Below are 22,485 nucleotides of genomic sequence, written 5' to 3'. Positions count from 1 at the left end.
TCCCCTCTGTCAAACGCGTGCCAATGAGGACGTGCACCCCCCCCCCCCCCCCCCCCAATGCCCCCCTACAGACACCACAACACCAACAAGCCCACACAGAAATAGATTTTTTTTTTTGACAACGCATTTAATGTACGTAATTATGTAATTGTATGAATATGAAAAAAAATAAAGAAATAAAAATAAAATTTAAAAAAAGAAAGAAAAAAAAAGAAGGAACAACAGAAGTAACTCTTATTTGCTTCAGCAAAGCATCCAGTTAAAAAGGACACTGATGGGTGTGGCCACACGGTCAATTATTAATGAAACACACCAAGTTTACTTCTGGGACACATCATGTCAACCCCACTCCTGCACATATTAGCCACGGGTAACCAATATTAAACACAGGTAAGTATTATTCCAGTCCAACACTTTCTTTCCCACTCTCCACAAGTAAGTATCATGTATGTGTGCGAATATGTGAGTGTGAATATGTAGATATGAAGTTGAGCAAGTTTTGATTATCATCACACACACACCCCCACACACACAAAAGATAAATTAAGAAATATGGGTTACTGAAGCACAAATGTCGAGAGCGAAAATCTGACCAGAAGTCCTCAGGAGGAGAAAAAAATATATACTGAAGCACTGAATTGCCTTTCCCTTTTGAACATGGAAATCTCACTGTCAAACATGAAAAGGGGAAACTCTTGAAGACGCTGGTGGGCTGAAGTAGTGATCCTCCGAACCAAGTATCAGTAGAAACGTTGGCTGACCCATCGTTGGTACCATGAGGTGGGTGGTCTGGAACCACCATATAACTATATAAGCTTATTTTCCAGATACACAGCAGCAACCAGCTAGGAGGACATCAAAAGACGCACAACCCAAAGCAAATGATAAGTAAGAAATAGTTCAAGATAGATCTATAAATATCATTACAAGAAACAATATAGGTCTTGGAAGGTTGGAAGATCCAACGACATGAAGACGAACACTGGACGGAGCCTCTTGGTTAGAACAGCGTCAAGGAAAACTTTGATCAGACGACAAACAAAAAAAATGCAACCAGCACAGCGAGTTGTGTGAACAAACAACAACTAAAAGTGTCCAACACAGAAATGATGATACACCGAATGCTGATATTCCCATCTGGCGGACAGTTGGTCGTCTACAGAGGGAAACAGAATAAAAAAACAAACAACTGCAGCAGCCAAACGCCGCTCTCCGTCATTATACAAATATGTCATTCACCAAAACGTCAAGAAAAACGTCACACATAAATTGTGTCACGAAACAGTGTTACACAACCATGGCACGCCTCTGGCCCTACGACCGGCTACAAAGAGAAGCATGCATGATAAAAAGCCTGTGCACAAACAACCGGTAACACACCCGCCTTAAAAAAAAAAAAAAAAAAAAAAAAATCCCAGCGGTACACAGCACCAGCCAACTTCGCCTGCCGAAATGGGGACAATATGGATTCAAACCCCCATCTGACAAAACTCTGCAACCTCTTGGTCGTCCGTGACACCCTCCCAGTATTCAAAGGAGACACTTCCCCTCCCAGTATGCAAAGGAGAACACTCTACTAAACAAAATAAAAACAAAAAGACTGCCCTCTTCTGTGCCGCAGCACACTTTATTTACTTTACAATCCCCATTCCTCCTACCCCCGTGATCAACGCGCGCGCGCACACACACACACACTCACACCATCACCACCATCTCCTTCCATCACCCCCTCCCCACCCACACACACTCACCTGCTGTGAAGCGCACAGCTTACGTGCCACATATTCCACCAAACAGACGACAGTGGCGATGATGATGCCGCCGCCGAGGATGAAGAAGACGCCGGCCACGTTCTCTATCCCCAGTTCGCTCGTCTCGTCTGTTGAGGGCTTGGACAGGTCCGGGCAGGTCCGGGCACCCCAGTATCTGTACATGGACACACAGAGAGGGAGAGAGAGAGAGAGGTGAGACAGAGAGAGAGGAGCGAGGGAGAGGAGAGACAGAAAGAGAGAGAGGGGGGAGAGGGAAAGGAGAGAGAGGGAGAGAGAGGGAGGGAGAGAGAGAGAGAGAGGGAGGGTGAGAGAGAGAGGGGAGAGAGAGCAGAGATGGTGAGAGAGAGAGGGGGGTGAGAGAGAGGGGGGGGGAGAAAAATAGTGGGGGAGAGAGGAGAGAGATGGGGAGAGAGAGAGGGGGGGAAAGAGAGAGGGAGAGGGGGGCAGAGAGAGATAGGAGAGAGGGTGAGAGAGAGAGGGAGAGAGAGGGGGGAGAGAGAGTGAGAGAGGTGAGAAAGATGGGAGAGAGGGGGGCGGGGGGAGAGAGGGAGGAAGAGAGGGGGAGAGTTGGGGGGAGAGAGAATGAGGGAGAGAGAGAGAGGGGGGTGAGAGAGAGTGGGTGAGAGATTGGGGAGAGAGAAAGAGGGGGGGGATAAGGGGGGGGGGGGAGATGTGTCAATTATCCCATCATGGGTAGGGGAAGCTGAGGCCTGGAAACATATAGGGGCGTACTCATGCCTGTACAATTCTCAAGGGATCTCTCTCTCTCTCTCTCTCTCTCTCTCTCTCTCTCTCTCTCTCCACCTGTTTCCAGCTCTCGCAGTTGTCCCAGATCGCTCAGTCAGAGGATGGCCATGGACACAACCCAACCACAAACCAACCCAACCATAGCCCAGCCCAACCCAGCCCAGCCACAATCATAACACAATAACACAACCACAACCGAAAGCCAACCCAACCCAACCAGACCACAACCCAACCCAACCACAGCCCAGTCTCAACCACAATCATGACACAACAACAACCAAAAGCAACCCAACCCAACCCAACCACAGCCCAGTCTCAACCACAATCATGACACAACAACAACCAAAAGCAACCCAACCCAACCCAACCACAGCCCAGTCTCAACCACAATCATGACACAACAACAACCGAAAGCAACCCAACCCAACCCAACCACAGCCTAGTCTCAACCACTACCAGAACCGAAAGCCAAAGCCAACCCAACCCAACCATGACCACAACCATGACCCAACCACAACAACAAAGCACCCACTTGGTTTTCAGCTCTTGCAGTCGTCCCTGATCGCTCAGTCTGAGGATGGCCATGGTGAGCTCCTCGCGGTACGTGGCCCCTGGCGGCACCCCAATGCCGAAGCCTTTGGGGGAGAAGCGGGGTCCGATCTCCATCAAGTCACAGTCCTTCATGGCATGGTACTTGTTCACTGTTGAGTCCCAAAAGAATGCGTAGTCCTCCTCCTTCACCTGGTGTAAGGGAGTCATCTCAGTCATCACTGTTATAACTATGCTCTCTTGTTTGTGTATTGCTTCATGTGAGAGTCTTACAGGCCATTACGTGGAGAGTCTGTGCCGTATAAAGTAATAGTTTCTGCTTCGAGTAAAGCTATTTCTGAACTGCGGACAACTGAAAAAACACACGACAAATTGAACCTTCCTATCTTTTATCAATTTTACTGAATACCCTATTCCCTAGTTTCAATTCACCTTTCATCTCAGTAAAAAAAAAAAACCACCTAATTAATGTTTTTGTTTTAACTGTTGCAACTTCATACATACAAGTTGTTTATGAGAATTTCAATAATAATAATAATAATAATAATTGTATGATAGTCATTCGTGTTCGACAATGACCATCAGAACAGCAGAGGAGGTAACTACTGTCCTGGCTATCTGGGCTAGAATTTGATTATAGTGGAGTGTCATGCCCAAGTTACATCCCCACTCTCTCGGCCAAGAGGTTTTTAGGACAGTCGGCAAGCTTTTAAGATAATAATGATAATAACAATAGCAACAAGAACAACAACAAGATCAACAAGAACATTAAAATCTTACATTGTGCATAAACATGAATGCATCCATCAGCAATGCACGCAACACTGACCTTGGTGAAAGCGACCGAGGTGTTCTCCAACATGGAATCATGATCAGTCACTGACATTTGGGCCCACATCTTGGCATATTTGTCATCCTTGGTGTTCTGCACAAATTGAAAGAACGCTGGAAATTTGGGGAGCCTCTTTCTCAGCGAATGCTTGCAGTTTATAGTTTCAGTTTCGAGGTGTCAAAGCGTGCGGACTTATCCATATTCGCTGCACCACAACTGTTAAGGAAAGTAGGAGGGGAGCAGATGCATGACGGAGGCAATATCCACATTTCTTCCCCTGAACTATTTCGTTTCGAAGACGGAAAATGTTGTAGATTGGTTAATAACATTGTAATATCATAATGTTCACACTCTACATTTCTCCCGCTCCCCTCTTTGACTGGCCTTCTTGACGTCATTCGAGAGGGGAAGAAATCAATGTAGAGTACATAAATCAATGTAGAGTACATATTACAATGTATTAAACCAATTTACAACTTTTTAAGTCTTCGAAAAGAGGCTGAATGGAAAGAGTACAGGGGAAGAAATGTGGATACTGCACTGACCTACACATAAACCTAAAGATATTGTCAGGCCTTGAGAGCCTACCCTGCACAAAATGAACGCTTGAATTATGTTGGTTATTTCTTTCAATTCTTGTCAAGCACACACACACACACCTTGAAGAATGCCACAACTCCGCTGCTCTTCACGGTGCCGTACTTGATGTGTGTCTGCTTAGCGAGGTCCATGACAGACCAGATGGGCGTGTTGATCTGCTTCACGGTCAGGAAGGCCGCCAGGTTGGCCGTGTAGGACGAGGTCAGGATCAGCGCGAAGAACATCCACGAGCTTATCAGGATGCGGCCTGGGGAGTAAGGGCTAAGGGCGTGCATCAAATCTATGTTATATAAGTTATGTACTTTATAGACTCGATACTTGGCTCATATTAGAGACTGACCTAAATTCAAGTTGGGCCAACAGCAAAGTGAAATCTGTATGATCAATGATTCATCCGCTGCAATGAGAATTCATTTATAGTTTATGCTTTTGTGAAGGACTATGATTCCCAGACTGAGAAGCAGAACTGCACTGGCTCTTAGTGCTGAAGCACTGGGATCTTGCTGGCCTCTGGGCACAACCCCAACGCTGACTGTCCTAAAGCCTTCTTGGCCGGAGAGAGTGAGGATGTTACTTGGGCAAGACCGTCCGCTACTGTTAAATTCTTGCTCAGATAGTCGGGACAGCAGTTGCCTCCTCTGCTGTTCTGATGGTCATGGTCAGAAACGACTGAATAAAAAAAAGAAGATACAAAATATATATATATAACATGTCAAGCGTCTCCTCCATGGCGAACTCTGCCTTGGTAAAAGAAAGCAAGAAAGGCCCTCAAGATGCTTCAAAGACGATAGTAATGTCATCACTGCGAATGTTGTAACCCCCCTTCCCCCCACCTCCCCCCTCCGGCCCCCCCCACCCTCCACAGCCCCTCGCCCCCGCCCTCCCACCACCACCACCACAAAGCATAGAAAAAAAGGGGGGGGGGGGAAAGAGGAGCATACACAGAACAGGACTGGTTGGCGTGCATGACAAAGCATGCACATGAAAGCTTCGACAAGAACCACTACAGCAGCATCACCAAGACCCGTGGCAAGAGGAAGGAAGCAGCAGCAATGCTCATCAGTTTCCCTGTCCTCACTGCGGACGCCAACACTGATCCAAAGAGGGACTCCACAGCCATATGCGGGTCCACATGAAAAGTGACTGAGAGGCATATAGATGTCATCATCTGACACTACAAGCGACCTACTATGTATGTATGTAAGTGCTGACAGGCTAATATTTAGAGCATCAAAACAAACCCATCATTTTTTTTTTATAACCCTTCTTCTTAAGAAACTGCACTGGCTGTCCATCTCTCACTGGATACATCACAAACTAGTTACCACGTGCTTTGAAGTCATAAGCTATACTGCAACCGCATAACTTTGTGACTTACTTTAGATCTGATCTGTACTCCTAAATCTTTAAGCTTGGCTGCCGATTCTAAAGTGATGGCAATTAACAGTGGTGCGGAACAAACTGTCCTTCTGAGTCCTTCACTTGGATTCCCCTGTTCAGTTTAAAAGTCTCTCAATACACACCTCTTCCGTTCGGCCTGCCTACTGTCCTACTAACTGATGTGCCTCTTGAACTTCTGCTGGTCGCATCTGTGCGTGTGCGGGTGTGTTTGGTTGCGTGTTTTGTGTGTGCACACGCTTGTCCGTGTATTATGTACTTGTGCGTGTAGGTTTATGATGTATAACACACACACACACACACACACACACACACACACACACACACCACCACCACCACCCACCCACCCACACACTCGCACCCACATTACCAGCCCACACCTACCCTCCGCCCACCCCCACTTACCGGCTACAGTGCCAGGCGTAAAATCGGTGCTGCCTTGCAGTACAGTTCCGATGATGACAAAGAACGACTCTCGCATCGTATGGGGAGGGTCACGGTGTCTCCAGCCCTCTCTTGGGGAGGAGGGGGAGGCACTGCACCGGGAGGAGGCGGAGAAGCAGCAGGTGAGGGGCTTCTCCAGCACATACAGGACGACCGAGACGACGAGGAAGGCGAGCAGGACGCTGATCCACACGTGGAGAGACAGAGCTTTCAGGAACTGCAACACAGCACAGCTGTCTTCTTGTGTGCGTGCTGTTTATTCGCTACAAGGTGTCTACGACATGCACACATTCATTCTTCTCAGTGCACAAACTCATGCGATGGGTTTGGTGAATGGGTGGTGGGTGAAGCTGGGTGGTGGGTGAGGCCGGGTGGTGGGTTGTATTGTGAAATAAAATAAAAAAGCTGATGGTGGCGTAGAGGGCACTGGGGTGGATGAACGTGAGTCGCGCTACCAGTGAAAGATATTATGATGCGCTACCCTGTTCAGGATGGCACATGACCTCAGCGATTGATTGCTGGGGATCATACAAATGTATCTTGTGCTCAAATCTTTCTCGTGTGTGTGTTTGTTGTTGTAGGTGTTTTTTTGTTTTTTTTCTCTCTTGTTCACAGCCCATGTCAGTGTGTGAGAGCGAGGCATATCATGATGGAAGAGGGCATTACTTCAGCTTTGAGGATGATGGTTTAGATTGTGTGTGTGTGTGTGTGTGTGTGTGTGTATTTATGGCAGCGCGCGGCGTGCGTGCGCACGTGTGTGTGTGTGTGTGTGTGTGTGTGTGTGTACCAGTGCGCGCATGTGTGTATATATGTGAGACAGAGAGGGGAGAGAGAGAGAGAGAGAGAGAGAGAGAGAGAGAGAGATGAACAAATTCCTTCATCTAACACATATACGCTACAAACACAGGACTGCCATAAAGCATATGAACTGTGGTAAAGCCCCTGGGAAAAATGGAATTCCTGCTAAACTGTACAAGGCACTTCGAACTACAGTCTATAAAGCATCCCATGACGTTCTCTCTGCCATCTGGGAGGAAGAATGTATGTCATCAGACCTCAGAGATGCTACCATAGTGGCACTGCATAAGAACAAAGGAGCAAAATCAGACAGTGGAAAATACAGAGGAATATCCCTACTCTCCATTGCTGGTAAGATTCTGGCCCGCATCCTCCTCAACAGGCTCGTCTCCAGTGTCTTTGAGAGCAACCTACCTGAAGCCCAGCGTGGCTTCTGCCCTGCTCACATTGCTACATACATGGTGTTTGCTGTGCGGCAAATCCATGAAAAGTGCATTGAGCAACGAATGGACTTGTAAGCAGTGTTGACAAATCTGACCAAAACAATTGACACCTTCAGCAGGTATTATTTTGGACCATTCTCACGAAGCCGGGCTGCCCACGGAAGTTCACCACTCTGTTAAAGCTTTTCCATGACAACGTGACATAAACGGTGACTACACAAACATCTGCTCCATCCCAAACAAGGTGAATTAGGACTGTGTGTGCGCCCCTATGCTGTGCAACGTGTTTTTCAGGCAGGTACTATATCATGCTGTGAAATACTTAAGACTTGGGCTTGTACATCAAGTATCGCTCATATGAATCTGTGCTTGACCTCCGCCGCCTCTCCGTCCGAACAAAGACTGGCACCATCTGCAGAAGCGTCAAGGCGTTCAAGACTGACGATCAGCCTGCGGAAAAGAGGGGTCCTGTCCAAGCAGCTCCGAACACAAGCCTGCCCCAGCAAAACATCAACATTGATAGAGTCCAGCTGAAGTGTGTATAGGATTTCAAAAATACCTTGGCAGTGAAATCTGTGCAGACGGTTCACTGGACAAAGAGATCACACCCAGAATTCAAAAGGCCGAACACTGAGAGTGAAGGTCCTGCAGCAGAAAGGCATCAGACTGTCAACAAAAATCAAGGTCTACAAAGCTGTCGTCATTTCTCCACTGCTCTATGACCCGTATCGTGGACCCGTATCGCCGGCACATCAAGCAGCTGGAACAGTTCCATATGAGATCGCTGTGCATGATCATGAACACCTGCTGACAGGAAAAAGCAAGAAGTGCTGGACAGAACTAGCTCAACGAGCATTGAGTCAATGTTGCTGAAGGCTCAGCTTCGTTGGGTTGGCAATGAACGACAGTCTCATTCCCAGCTAACTGATGTATGGTCAGTTCAAGAAAGGCTTATCCAGACACGGAAGGCACAAATTATGGTTAAAGGACATATTGAAGAGCTACCTCAAGTAGAGCGGCATACAGCACCACGAACTTGAAGCCTCTACAGCAAATGCATATTGTTGTTCATATATATATATATATATATATATATATATATATATATATTCAGTTTTCAATACTTGTGCGTTTAACAGAACAAAAGGAAAAAAATAAAAGTTCAGAACAGTTCACACTCTTAAATGAAAACACACAGAAGAAAACGTAGTAAACATACCTTACTTTTTTTTTTTTTTTACTGGGGAACATTTAAGGGTGGGGATCAAAAGGGTGTTCAGTAAATTAGCGTCCTGAATACCAGTATCATGAGCCACAAAGAAGGTACCCATAGCAAATAGCAACTGGCCTCTAGAGATTTACTTCTTATCTTCTCCGATCGTGGGCTGTGACTCTCACGTTTATGCGTACACACGAGTGGGCTTTTATGTGTATGACCGTTTTTACCCCTGCCATGTAGGCAGTCATACTCCATTTTCAGAAGGGGCCTCTAGAGTGTCAAAAATCCGAAAGTGGCAGCTATACACGAGGTGAGCGCAGACCATCGACGCTATCAACTCAGCCGAGTTTGAAAGCCCCAGGTCCCAGGGACCGTCCACTGGCCAGCCTCCAGACCAATTTTTCCGGGTGTCCCCTAGCCGCGGTCACCGCCACCGCTCCCCGAGACGTTGTCAATCAGCTGAGTCGAGAGGGTCTGATGAATGACTCTGTTCCATCGAATAAAGAAACTTCCTAACACTAAGACCCAAGCACTGGATAAAGAGAACGCAATTCGGAGAGCAAACCAGCTGATCGTTTCACTGGGCTCTAGTGGCGCTAACTGTACTGACCTCGAAGTGAAGGGTCTTCCTGCGGGGCACCCTCATGACGACGTTGATATAGCGGGTCATGAAGGGCTTGGTGAAGTCCACCGCCTCCTCCCGTTCAGAGTTGATGCTCATGGGGGCCACAGACATGGTGGCGTTCTGAAAGACCAGGCACAAGTCAGGGAACGTCAGTTCAGTTGAATTATAGACGATAGTAAAGGCAGGTCACAGATCAAGTCACGTCAGTTCAGCTGGATTCTAAACAATAGTTTAGACAAGCTTTGCAGTCAAGCCACGTCACAACAGTTCAGTGGAATTCTTTACGATTGTTAAGACGTCAAGGCAAGTCAGTCACGTGACGTCGAGTCAGTTGAGTGAAATTCTAGACCACAGTCAAGCCAGGTATAGCCAGTTCCATTGAGTTTAATTCAAGTCTTGTGTAAGATAAGTCGAGTCAGTTCACTTTAATTCTAGTCTATAATCAAGCCAAGCAAAGTTATTTCAGTTAAGTTTAAATCAGGTTTATTGGTAATACAAGTCAAATAATTTCAGTTTAATTCAAGTCTATAGGCAAGAAAAGTCCACCCATTTCAGTTTAATTCTATTATTTTGCGAAGACGAGTCAGATCAGGTCAGTTTTTGTCTATACTGGTCAATCCAATTTCAATTTAGTTTAGCTGAAGTCAATGCCGAGTCGATTAAGTCAACACAAGACACATCAAGTAAGGCCAGATCAATGCAAGTAAAAAAACAAACAAACAAACAAAAACAAAAAAAACAAAAACAAAAAAAAACACGAAAACAACCCAAATTATTCAGTTGCAGTCAATGTCAATGTCACGTCAATTACCCATTGCTCCCCTACACATTCAAATCCTAAAGAAAAAAACTGACCACCAAAAGAACCTCAGACAACTAAAACCATACAACCCAACCAGCTACAGCCCGCCCCAATCAGACACAACGTAATCATTCAGCCACAGCCTTCCCAAACCAGTCACGGCCTACCCAAACCAGCCACAGCCTACCCAAACCAGTCACGAGCCTTCCCAAACCAGCAACAGCCTTCCAAAACCAGTCACAGACTACCCAAACCAGTCACAGACTACCCAAACCAGCCACAGCCTTCCTAAACCAGTCACAGCCTTCCTAAACCAGCCACAGCCTTCCCAAACCAGTCACAGCCTATCCAAACCAATCACAGCCTTCCCAAACCAGCCACAACCTTACTAAACCAACCACAGCTTTCCCAAACCAGTCACAGCCTTCCCAAACCAGTCACAGCCTTCCCAAACCAGTCACAGCTTTCCCAAACCAGACATAGCCTTCCCAAACCAGCCAGTCTGCCCAACCCAGTCACAGCCTTCCCAAACAAACCACAGCCTTCCCAAACTAGTCACAGCCTTACTAAACCAACCACAGCCTATCCAAACCAACCACAGCTTTCCCAAACCAGCCACAACCTACCCAAACCAGCCTACTCAAACCAGTCACAGCCTACCCAAACCAGTCACAGCCTTCCCAAACCAACCATAGCCTACCCAAACCAGTCACAGCCTACCCAAACCAGCCTAACCAAACCAGTCACAGCCTTCCCAAACCAGTCACAGCCTCCCAAACCAGCCACAGCCTACAACATCCACTCACAGCCTTCCCAAACCAGTCACAGCCATCCCAAACCAGACATAGCCTTCCCAAACCAACCACAGCCTTCCCAAACAAACCACAGCCATCCCAAACCAGTCACAGCCTTCCCAAACCAGCCACAGCCATCCCAAACCAGTCTCAGTCTACCCAAACCAGTCATAGCCTATCCCAACCACAGACCACCTACTAAAACCACTTGCAACCTACCCAATAAACCAAAGCCACAACCTACAGCCTATCCCAACAACTCACAACGTAACCGATCAACCACAGCATATCGCGACCACCCGTAATCTACCCAACCACTGAACCGCAACCAACCCATCCACCAACAGCCTACCCCAACCACAGACACAGCACACCCCAACCAGCCACAACCTACCTAAACCACAGATAACCTACTCAATCAACCACAGCCATAACCACAACCTAACCACAACCAACAACTTACCCCAACCACCCATAACCTAACCAACCACCACCTACATAAACCAACCACAGCCTACCCCGACCACCCAGCCACAGCCACAACCCACCCAACCAGTGACAGCCTACCCATCCACCCGTAGCCTAACTCCAGCCACTACCTACACCGAACAACCTCAGCCTACCCCAACCACAGTCTACCCCCAATCAACCACAACTACCCAAACCAGCTACAACCTACAGATGATGATTTATTAACACTTTTATACTGCCAGAGCCTAAAATTAAAGGTATTTAGGCAGTAAGGAACCTACAGCCTACCCGAACTTTCCACAGCCTACCCAACCACCCACAGATTACCCACCAACCACCCACGACCTACCCACCAAACCAGCTGCAATCTACAGCGTACCACATACCTCAAGAAGCCACAACCTACCCGACCACTCACAGATTACCCCAACCTTCCCTGGTCAACCTACCCAGCCAGTCACAAACTAATACAACCTACACCAACTGGCCACAAACTACCCGCCCCCCAGGCAGACATATCCTACCCACCCATCCAGCCACAACCTACCTACCCAAGAATACACCCTGCAACCCACCCCAGCTAGCAGTTCCCCAATCATGCCGTTCCACTGGCCGTCACTCTGCTTGGAGCCGAACTTTCCGTCGTGCACCAGGTAGATCTCATAATCAAACTTCAGCATTTTGGCAATCTCTTCAAGAAGGTCCACAGCGAATCCCTCAAAGCGGTCGTTGCCCTTGCGGGAGGAGAAGTCAACCCTCTTCATCGTAAAGGGCGGATCCTGGGTGGAGATGGGGTGAGGAGGGCACAGGGTGATAATAAAACGGTGATGATGATGATGATGACGACAATCATAATGTAATTTAACAACAAAACAAAAGCAACAACAAAAACAACAACAAAAATAATTAAGAAAAAAAATAATATTCATGTACACACACACACACACACACACACACACACACATATATATATATATATATATATATATATATAGAGAGAGAGAGAGAGAGAGAGAGAGAGAGAGAGAGAGAGCACTGAACACTGAATTGTTTAATGTTATTAGCTGTAAAGCTCTAGTGACATAGTAGGTACTAATCAGAACAAAAGGGTGCAAAACATAAAATGGAACACAAAGGAAAAACAATCGAAACAATGTAAATTAATAAGAAACTGGCGACACTTTGGCACTTTGTCATTACTTTAAAGCACAAGTGACAGGGGGGTAATGTGCCGTTTTTTGACTCACTTGTGTAAACAAAGTGAGTCTATGTTTTAACCCAGTGTTCGGTTGTCTGTGTGTGTTTGTGTGTCTGTGTGGTAAACTTTAACATTGCCATTTTCTCTGCAAATACTTTGTCAGTTGACACCAAACTAGGCATAAAAATAGGAAAAATTCAGTTCTTTCCAGTCATCTTGTTTAAAACAATATTTCACGTCTGGGATGGGCACACAAAAAAAGAAGAAAAAAAAAGAAGCCAAATTATATGCAAACTGAATTTACTGTTGTTTTTTTTTTTTATTCTCTAAACTTGGCACTTTGATATGATATTCTGACACAACAACAAGAGCAGTCATTTTTATCATTTTTTGTTCAAACAGGAACTTCTTTTGCTAAGCATGGAAGTTATATTTATTTTGCAAACGTTTGGTGCTGATAGTAAAAAAGGGAAATTAATCTGTAATTAATGCTAGGGGACTTAATTTGCTTTAAACTGATCTTTCTCATCTTAAATATTACATTTTGAAATTATACTCAATACATAAAAAGCTTGTGTGTTTTACTCTCAGTGTACAGGGCTTTCACTATGTTCATTCGCCCAAGTGGTCTTTTTCGGAAAATGCTAAAATCAATACGATGAGTGGACTTTATAGTTCTATTGGCTGAGCCCTGAAGGTCATGGGCAAAAATCAACTGCGTACACATAATTATACATATTCAAAGCGCATGCTCATATTCTTCGCGAACGCGAACGGCGCCATTTTGTTTCAAGTTGTTGACCTGCCCGTTCAATCCTATATTCAATCGACAATACACGACAACATGTGATGAAAAGTTGGAGGAGGAGACAGTTAAATATTTATTCAGAGAAAGATTTGTGAACGCCTCATCACTTACTGGATTATGGCCCAAACTGCCATAAAGATATCCATAGAATTAGTCGGAATTCACAGTTAAAAATAATAAACCATGAGAGTTAATACCCTTGAATTGATGAAACGCAAAAATTTCAGTCTTGACTTTTCTCAAAATGAAGTCCTTTTAACTTCATACAACGTTTTGAAGTGCTTGTACTTGGCTCTACATGTTATTAGTTTAACAAAATATTCAATTTTCATATCAACTTTAAAAGTATAAAACTAGAATGAACATAAAAGAGAAATTGATTTGACCGTGTCAACCGGGCATAACTAAACGAGAACATCTATCTAGATCCAGAGAAAACGGCTAAATGATGCAGTGTGACTGCGGCGATAGGCAATCACACGTCTCCTTTACCGCGGACTTAAAAAGAATTTTTTATTGCCCTTAAAAAATTTTTGAATGCCCAAGATACACCAGAATAATATGATTTAAACAGCGTTCTCACTGCGAATACCGCAATCGATTTATCATCCTTTTAAAAAAGCATCTTTAAATATCATATTTTTGAACATCAGCTAAGTAGCCACGATAGTGTAATGGATAAGACAGTTTCTTCTCACCCGAACACGCGGGGTTCGAATCTGCCGTTAGGACTTTTTTTTTTCTTTCTTTTAACCCGAAGTTTCATAATAACAAATACTGAACACATTTTAACGATTAGATTTTTTTTAAGTGTATCACAAGTGAGTCTTGAAGGCTTTGCATCTCTTGTTTCAGTTGTTAGTCTCCAAGGTTTGGACAGTACACAGAACAGGGAGGGAGGGAGATATGCACACACATACAGAGACAGAGACTGAGCGAGAGTTCACTGAACTAAACGATGAAATCTTCAACGTCCATAGTTTTCAGCCCCAACCTCCCCCCTCCCCCCACTCACACACACACACACACACACACAACTTCCATGTCCCCCACACACACACACCCATCCCTAACCCCCACCCCCTCCCTGACCTCAATCATGACCACACGAGCGGTGTGGTCCAGATCAAGCTTCACTGTGTTCATGTTCTGGTACAGCTCCAACCTTGAACGCCACTTGCCGAACTGCCCACACACATACACTTCACTTTCTTTTTTCATCTCTATTTTTTTTCTTCTTTATTTTTCTTTAATCATTTGGTTTAAACAAAACTTTATTCAGTAAACATTTCACACATGTACAGACAGACAGTGGAGCAACCGTCTAAAAACACTTATAGTGAATAGACGTTAAACTGAAGAAAACTGAAGAAAACAGTGGAGCAACCAGCTAACAGCTGTGATTTTGTGTTAATCTTTTTTTTTTCTTCTTAAATCTATTCATCTATTTTATTTCATTCATTTCTTTCTTTCTTTCTTTTTTTCAAAGGTTTTCATTCTTCTTCTCTTTTTCTTCTTTTTTTATTTTTTACTTGACGACATACAGATATGACATTGATTATGATATTATAGCAAGTGGAATAAACGTCAGAGAAAGAAAACAATTGTCAACTGGGTTATATTTGAGTAAGAAAAGTAAAACAAGTAGAAGGGGGGGGGGGGAGGGGTAAAAACAACAACAGCAACTACAACTCTGGAAAAAGATTACTGGGAGATAAAGAAAGAACAGTGGGTAGAGGGTCACTGGTGTAGGCTGAGTAGTGTCTTGGGGAGAAGGTTACTTGGGTGGGGTGGGGTGGGGCATAGAGTGAAGAGGTACCAGATGTATGGTAGGTGCTCTGGGAGGAGGTGGTGGGTAACCCTCTCCCCAAGACACTACACTACCCCCCCCCCCCCTTAAGTAACTTTCTCCCCAGGACTCAACTCAACCCCCCCACCCCACCCCACAAGTAACCTTACTACTCTTCCCACCCAAGTAACCCTCTCCCCAAGACACTACTCTACACCCCCCCCCCCCCCCCCCCCCCCCGCCCGCCTTAAGTAACTTTCTCCCCAGGACTCAACTCAACCTCCCCACCCCACAAGTAACCTTACTACTCTTCCCCCCCCCCCCCCAAGTAACCCTCTCCCCAAGACACTTCTCTACACACACACACACCCCCCCCCCCCCCGCCGAACCCCCCTTCCCCCCCCTTAAGTAACTTTCTCCCCAGGACTCAACTCAACCCCCCCCCACCCCACAAGTAACCTTACTACTCTTCCCACCCAAGTAACCCTCTCCCCAAGACACTACTCTACACCCCCCCGCCCCCCTTAAGTAACTTTCTCCCCAGGACTCAACTCAATCCCCCCCCCCACCCCACAAGTAACCTTACTACTCTCCCCCCCCCCAAGTAACCCTCTCCCCAATACACTACTCTACACCCCCCGTCCCCCTTAAGTAACTTTCTCCCCAGGACTCAACTCAATCCCCCCCCCCACCCCACAAGTAACCTTACTACTCTCCCCCCCCCCCCCAAGTAACCCTCTCCCCAATACACTACTCTACACCCCCCGTCCCCCTTAAGTAACTTTCTCCCCAGGACTCAACTCAACCCCCCCACCCTACAAGTAACCTTACTACTCTCCCCCCCCCCACACCCCCCAAGTAACCCTCTCCCCAATACACTACTCTACACGCCCCCGACCCCCTTAAGTAACTTTCTTCCCAGGACTCAACTCAATCCCCCCTCACCCCACAAGTAACCTTACTACTCTTCCCCCCCAAGTAACCCTCTCCCCAAGACACTACCCTACTCCCCCCAAGTAACCCTCTCCCTAAGACACTACCATCCATGTAACCTTCTGCCCAGGACACTACTTTACCCCCCACGCCTTTAGTAGTGTCTTGGGGAGAGGGTTACTCGGGGGGGGGGGGTTATAATAATGAGGTTACTTGTGGGGTGAGGGGGGTTGAGTTGAGTCCTGGGGAGAAAGTTACTTAAGGGGGTGGGGGTAGAGTAGTGTCTTGGGGAGAGGGTTACTTGGGGGGGGGGGGGTAGAGTATTGTCTTGGGGAGAGGGTTACGAGGGTGGGGGTGGGGGGTAGAGTAGTGTCTTGGGGAGAGGGTTACTTGGGGGGTAGAGTAGTGTCTTGGGGAGAGGGTTACTTGGGGGGGTAGATTAGTGTCTTGGGGAGAGGGTTACTTGGGGGGTAGACTAGTGTCTTGGGGAGAGGGTTACTTGGGGAGGGGCGGGGGGGATTAGAGTAGTATCTTGAGAGGGTTACTTGGAGGGTAGGGTAGAGTCTTGGGGAGAGGGTTACTTGGGGGGGGGGGGGTGTAGAGTAGTGTTTTGGGGAGAGGGTTACTTGGGGGGGGGTGGTGTAGAGTAGTGTTTCCAGGAGAGGGTTACTTGGGGGGGGGGGGTGTAGAGTAGTGTTTCCAGGAGAGGGTTACTTGGGGGGGGGGGGGGTAGAGCAGTGTTTCCAGGAGAGGGTTACTTGGGGGGGGGGGGGGGTGTAGAGTAGTGTTTCCAGGAGAGGGTTACTTGGGGGGGGGGGGGGTAGAGTAGTGTTTCCAGGAGAGGGTTACTTGGGGGGGGGGGGGTGTAGAGTAGTGTTTCCAGGAGAGGGTTGCTTGGGGGGGGGGGTAGAGTAGTGTGTTGGGGAGAGGGTTACTTGGGGGGGATAGAGTAGTGTCTTGGGGAGAGGGTTACTTGGGTGGGGGGGGGGGGTAGAGTAGTATGGTTACTTACATACCTCTTTAAGCTGCAGATCACCACTCAGTTTCATCAAATACAGCGTGAAATCTTTGCGATGTCCTTGAATGTCAAACAGCTTTTTGCGAAAGTCGTCCTGAAACAGACAGAAAGCACGTGCGCACACACACACACACACACACACGCACAGTGTCTGCAGGTGAAGAGTCACCTCCTTTCAACAACAAAGTCAGATACCCATTCACCTGGGTGGAGTGAGGAAAACCAGGGCAAAATGCCTTTGTGAAGAAGAGCACAATGCCATGCTAAAATGGGGCCTTGAATCCTGATCAGTTGTGAACACTGGACCAGACGTCCAACACCTAACCAATTTCGCCCAAATGACGCTTTTGCAAACAACGTAAATGAAAACAAAGGCAAACAATCCACCACTGACAATGCACACATCAACAAAGCCAGACAATCCACAACAGACAATGGTGTTACAGTGTTACAGTGTGTCTGCAGGTGAAGAGTCACCCCCACATCCACCCTGTCCCTGACCCCTTCTCTTCCCTCCCCTCTTCTCGCCCTTCCTCTCCACTCTTCCTCCCCCCACCCCACCTCTCCCTGGCAGTTCACTCCCCTTTGATGTCAGGTCGACTGCGTGCTCCCCTTCCCTCCACCCTCCCCTGTGTGTGGTCAGTGGACGTGTCACAGGCTGTGTGCCCAGCTGTTTGGGGTGATGAGGTATCCAGGATGGCGGTGCAGAGTTAGATAAAGGACCCCCCCATACAATCCAGCATTTGGAAATTATGTTATCTGATGATTCACAAAGGAGAATATAATGCAATGGTCACATTGGAAACATAGCTTCAAGCTAACATAGGTTACCATACTTACCTTTGACTGGACATAAGTTAGTGTATTTACAAGTGACACATTTGGGTGGGATGAATATTATTCTCTTGTATTTTATAACCATTTTAAATTAATTGTTTTCTTCATAATACTTTATTTGTGTGTTATAGTGTATTGTTCCTTTTTTTTCGTATTTCCTCCATTTTGTCCCGTTTTCCTTTCTTATATAAATGTACGTTTGTCAATTGTCTATGTATCATCAAAATGGGGGAAAAATTAAGACAAAAAAAGGGGGAGAAGCCATCGCAGAATGGTCATTTGCAACTGATGTTCGTCAACCGCCTCCATAGGGTATGGGAGAGATCTACGCCCATGCGAACTCTCGATCTAGCCACTCGCTAACCCACACTCCTTAACGAATGAAACAAGGTTCCCTCTCCCTTTCACAATGTATACCTGCACGCGAACAAAGAAAAACATTCTACCAGAGACTCCCTACATGTACATGTAAACAAAGAAAATACAATGTACCACAACCTTCCCCCCATATCGGATAAATCATACGGTTCACCTTCTCCCGGGCACCATTACCAGCGCCGCCGGCACTCTTGTTCCTGAAGTCATGGTGGACTGACATCAGCACATCCGCGGCCTCCATGACGTAATAATGATCGAGGCGGCTTAGGCCGGGCGGGGTGCTGGAGATGGGGCTGAGGGGGAGTCGGGAGAGGACGGTAAAGTTGACGGGGACGTCACTGAAGGACAACAGCAGGTCTGTAGCCTCCAGGCCCGGGTCGTAGAAGATCCACTGGTAAGGAGGGGTGGACAGCATGGCCAGCTGGCGTGCCTGCACAGGGGACACATACACCAACGTGTATGTATACAGTTATGCACATACATATTCCTATACGCACGCACAGAAGTGTGTGCGTCAGTGTGTGTGTGTATGTGTGTGTGCGCGCGCACGCGTGCGTGCGTGTGTGTGTGTGTGCGCGTGTGTGTGTGTGTGTGTGTGAGTGTGTGTGTGTGTGTGTGTGTGTGTGTTTGCACACAAGCATGCCACACACACACACACACACACACACACACACACACACACACACAAACACACACACTAACCCACCTACCAACCCACCCACACCACCACACAAGAACACCACCCTAACCACCACCACCATCACCGCAATTAACAAGACCCACCACCACCATCAAAACCCCAATAACCCACCCACCACCACCCAACAACACCATCACCACGACAATAACCCACCCACCACCACCATCACCACGACAATAACCCACCCACCACCACCCAACAACATCATCACCACGACAATAACCCACCCACCACCACCCAACAACACCATCACCACGACAATAACCCACCAACCACCAAAACCACCACCATCACAACCCCGATGATCCCCACCCCAACCCATACCCACCACCACCATCATCGCAACCCAAATGAAGCCCCCACAACCACCCTATGACGCACACCACCACCACCACCACCACCACCACCACCCAAGCACAACCCTAACAATAGCAAAACGTCACCACCACCACCACCACAACAACAACACCAAAGACCCTCTACACCCCATTAGCATACCTCCACGCCACCACAAAAAACAGAAAGAAAGAAAACCAGCTCACAGTGAACTACCACATCCACATCCCACCACCGCTCCAACACCCACAACACAGACTGCAGGTAGATGACGTGGCGTCACCTGCTACAGGATCCTGTGGGTCTTGTGCCCATTGCAGAGGACACACCCGTCCACCCATGCACCTACCCCCACAACCACCCAAGCACCTTCCCATTCACCACCACCACAGAACTGCGTCATACCTGCTCGAGGATCTTGCGAGTGTTGTCCCTGTTGCAGAGGACAACAGAGGTCTCTGCCTGGACCTTTCTCATCTCCACCAGATACCTCTTCACCTGCCCGTCCTGCGCCAGGCGGGGCAGCCTCCATCCCCGCACCGTCATCGTGTGGTTCGTCATCAGATTCTCCAGCAATGGCACGCCTGGGTACGATACCACGCAATGCGATTTGATATGCAATGCAATGCAAAACAATACAACAGACCACAATGCAATGCGATGCAACATACTGCAATACGATGGGATACGATCCAATCCAATGCAAAACTATACAATCCGATTTGATATGCTACAGGCGCTCAATGCGATACAATACAATGCCATACGATGCAATGCGATGCGATGCGAGCGCACGCGCACACACACGCACGCGCATGCGCGCGCGCACACACACACACTAATTTATACACACTCACACAAACACACACACACACACGTAAACAAACAAACAAACAAGCAAACACGCATTTCCTGCATCAGACACCACTGCCCGTTCAGGATGAAAAGGTAGAGAAATGTGCACAAAGGGGTCACAGAAACAAAGAATAAAAAATAAAATAAAATAAAAGACAGAAAAGGAGGCAAAATAATGCAAAAAACAAACAAACAAACAAACAAAAACCCGCATCACCTCACCCTCACCCCGCCCCATCCGCACCCCACCTCTGTCATCATCGTAGAAGACGCTGATCTTGCTCCACGAGTAGAAGTGGACCACATCGTGAACGGCTTTGCCTATGTCCGCCATGTCGGGAGACAACTCCAGCGTGTAGTCACGTGTCTCTGACGTCAAGTCCGTGACGGACAGGTAAGGGAGGCGCTGTGACTCCGCCGCCAGTCCCACCTCTTCCTTGTAAGGCCCCACCAGAGCCAGAAGGTTCCGTGACTCCAGGAACGAGTATACTGTGGGAAAAGGAAGACTTCTTCTTCTTCTTCTGCGTTCATGGGCTGCAACTCCCACGTTCACTCGTATGCACACGAGTGGGCTTTTACGTGTATGACCGTTTTTACCCCGCCATATAGGCAGCCATACTCCGCTTTCGGGGGTGTGCATGCTGGGAATGTTCTTGTTTCCATAACCCACCGAACGCTGACATGGATTACAGGATCTTTAACGTGCGTATTTGATCTTCTGCTTGCATATACACACGAAGGGGGTTCAGGCACTAGCAGGTGTGCACATATGTTGACCTGAGAGATCGTAAAAATCTCCACCCTTTACCCACCAGGCGCCGTCACCGTGATTCGAACCCGGGACCCTCAGATTGAAAGTCCAACGCTTTAACCACTCGGCTATTGCACCTGTCGGAAAAGGAAGACTATCACGATTGTGATTGTGTGGAAAAGGAAGACAATCGTCAATGCACGCGAAGAAAAAAAAAAAGGAAAAAGAAAGGAAGAAAGAAGGAGAATCAGAACTAAAAATTCAGAATGTTTGACGCAACTCTCGCCCAAAATTCACGACTAGAAAATAAAATAAATTTCAACAGACCTGCATAACATCAAGTTAAAATGTTTTTCAAAAGTCTATCAACATTATCAATTCAGTGTGAACTGTGGCACTTCGCATACGTGTATTAATGGGTGTGTTCTTTTTAAAAGAATACAAACAACGGTCATTTCCCGTCATTATTTGGAGATTGTTTTGTTTGTTTGTTTGTTTGTTTAAAGTAGTGATGAAGACAGGGAAAGTTTGAAACTTTGATAGATCTATGATATGATCGCAAAACCAATGAAATATCGATCGATGCGGGCTGCTAAAGGCAGAGAATTGTTCAATTTCCAGCACACAACTTTTGGTTCGACAAACACTCTTCTCTGAAGGTGAACAAAAATATGATCTGGATTTTCTTTTCAATCGCCAAAGACGTGGAACAAGCTCCCTGATAACCTCCGTCATTCTGATTCCCTCGCATCTTTTAAATCTCGTCTCAAAACTCACCTTTTCCCTCAGCAATAAGTTCAATTGTGGCAGGTCCACTTCCTTTGCGTTAGCTGTGCTTGACTATGTGTGTATACATATGTATGTGTACATAACTATATGCATATATATGAATGTGTATTGTGTGTGCGTGTGTTTATGTAAGTTTGTGCCTGCCTATGTGTGCGTATGTGTTAGGGTAGCTGTTAGATACACATGTATGTTAAAATGTATGTATGCAGCGTGTGAATGTGTGTGTGTGTGTGGTGTGTGTGTGTGTGTGTGTGTGTGTGTGTGTGTGTAGTCACATTTTGGTGTGTGTATGTAACATAGATATGATGTATTATGTTAACAAAAGCGTTTTTGTAAAGCACCTAGAGCAGATTTCTGGATAGTGTGCTATATAAGTATCCATTATTATTATTATTATTATTTTTATTGTTATGTACCCAACTCTCATACACCCCCTTCACCGACGGCGTTTTCGTTCTTGCTGATGCACAGCTGTAATCACACGTCAGCCACGAATTCTTTGCCTCTTGTTTCAGTTTGTCTCAAATACAAGATGATGAAAGGGTCTATAACACCACACAGATAAACACCCAGAAAAAAAATGTGTTGTATTAATTATC

General features: G+C 46.7%; 1 protein-coding gene across 2 annotated transcripts in view; it reads right to left on the bottom strand.

Annotated features, from left to right (window-relative positions):
* LOC143284170 (glutamate receptor ionotropic, kainate 2-like) overlaps positions 1-22,485 on the bottom strand; it is a 42,754-nt gene that overhangs the window by 4,576 nt on the left and 15,693 nt on the right. The window contains exons 4-15 of one of the 2 annotated variants that reach the window (XM_076590832.1): positions 20,596-20,835; positions 19,897-20,075; positions 18,610-18,885; positions 17,239-17,334; positions 14,593-14,685; positions 12,070-12,273; positions 9,413-9,547; positions 6,304-6,559; positions 4,560-4,747; positions 3,898-3,993; positions 3,052-3,260; positions 1,752-1,926 (exon numbers count right to left, since the gene is read on the bottom strand). In XM_076590832.1, coding sequence (XP_076446947.1) covers positions 1,752-1,926; positions 3,052-3,260; positions 3,898-3,993; positions 4,560-4,747; positions 6,304-6,559; positions 9,413-9,547; positions 12,070-12,273; positions 14,593-14,685; positions 17,239-17,334; positions 18,610-18,885; positions 19,897-20,075; positions 20,596-20,835 — 2,147 coding nt within the window. The remainder of the gene's footprint in view (positions 1-1,751; positions 1,927-3,051; positions 3,261-3,897; positions 3,994-4,559; positions 4,748-6,303; positions 6,560-9,412; positions 9,548-12,069; positions 12,274-14,592; positions 14,686-17,238; positions 17,335-18,609; positions 18,886-19,896; positions 20,076-20,595; positions 20,836-22,485) is intronic. The other variant, XM_076590833.1, reaches the window with a different exon arrangement.

This window comes from Babylonia areolata, chromosome 7, assembly GCF_041734735.1.
Source record: "Babylonia areolata isolate BAREFJ2019XMU chromosome 7, ASM4173473v1, whole genome shotgun sequence".
Classification (NCBI taxonomy): domain Eukaryota; kingdom Metazoa; phylum Mollusca; class Gastropoda; order Neogastropoda; family Buccinidae; genus Babylonia; species Babylonia areolata.
This window is presented reverse-complemented; position numbering and strand designations above follow the sequence as displayed.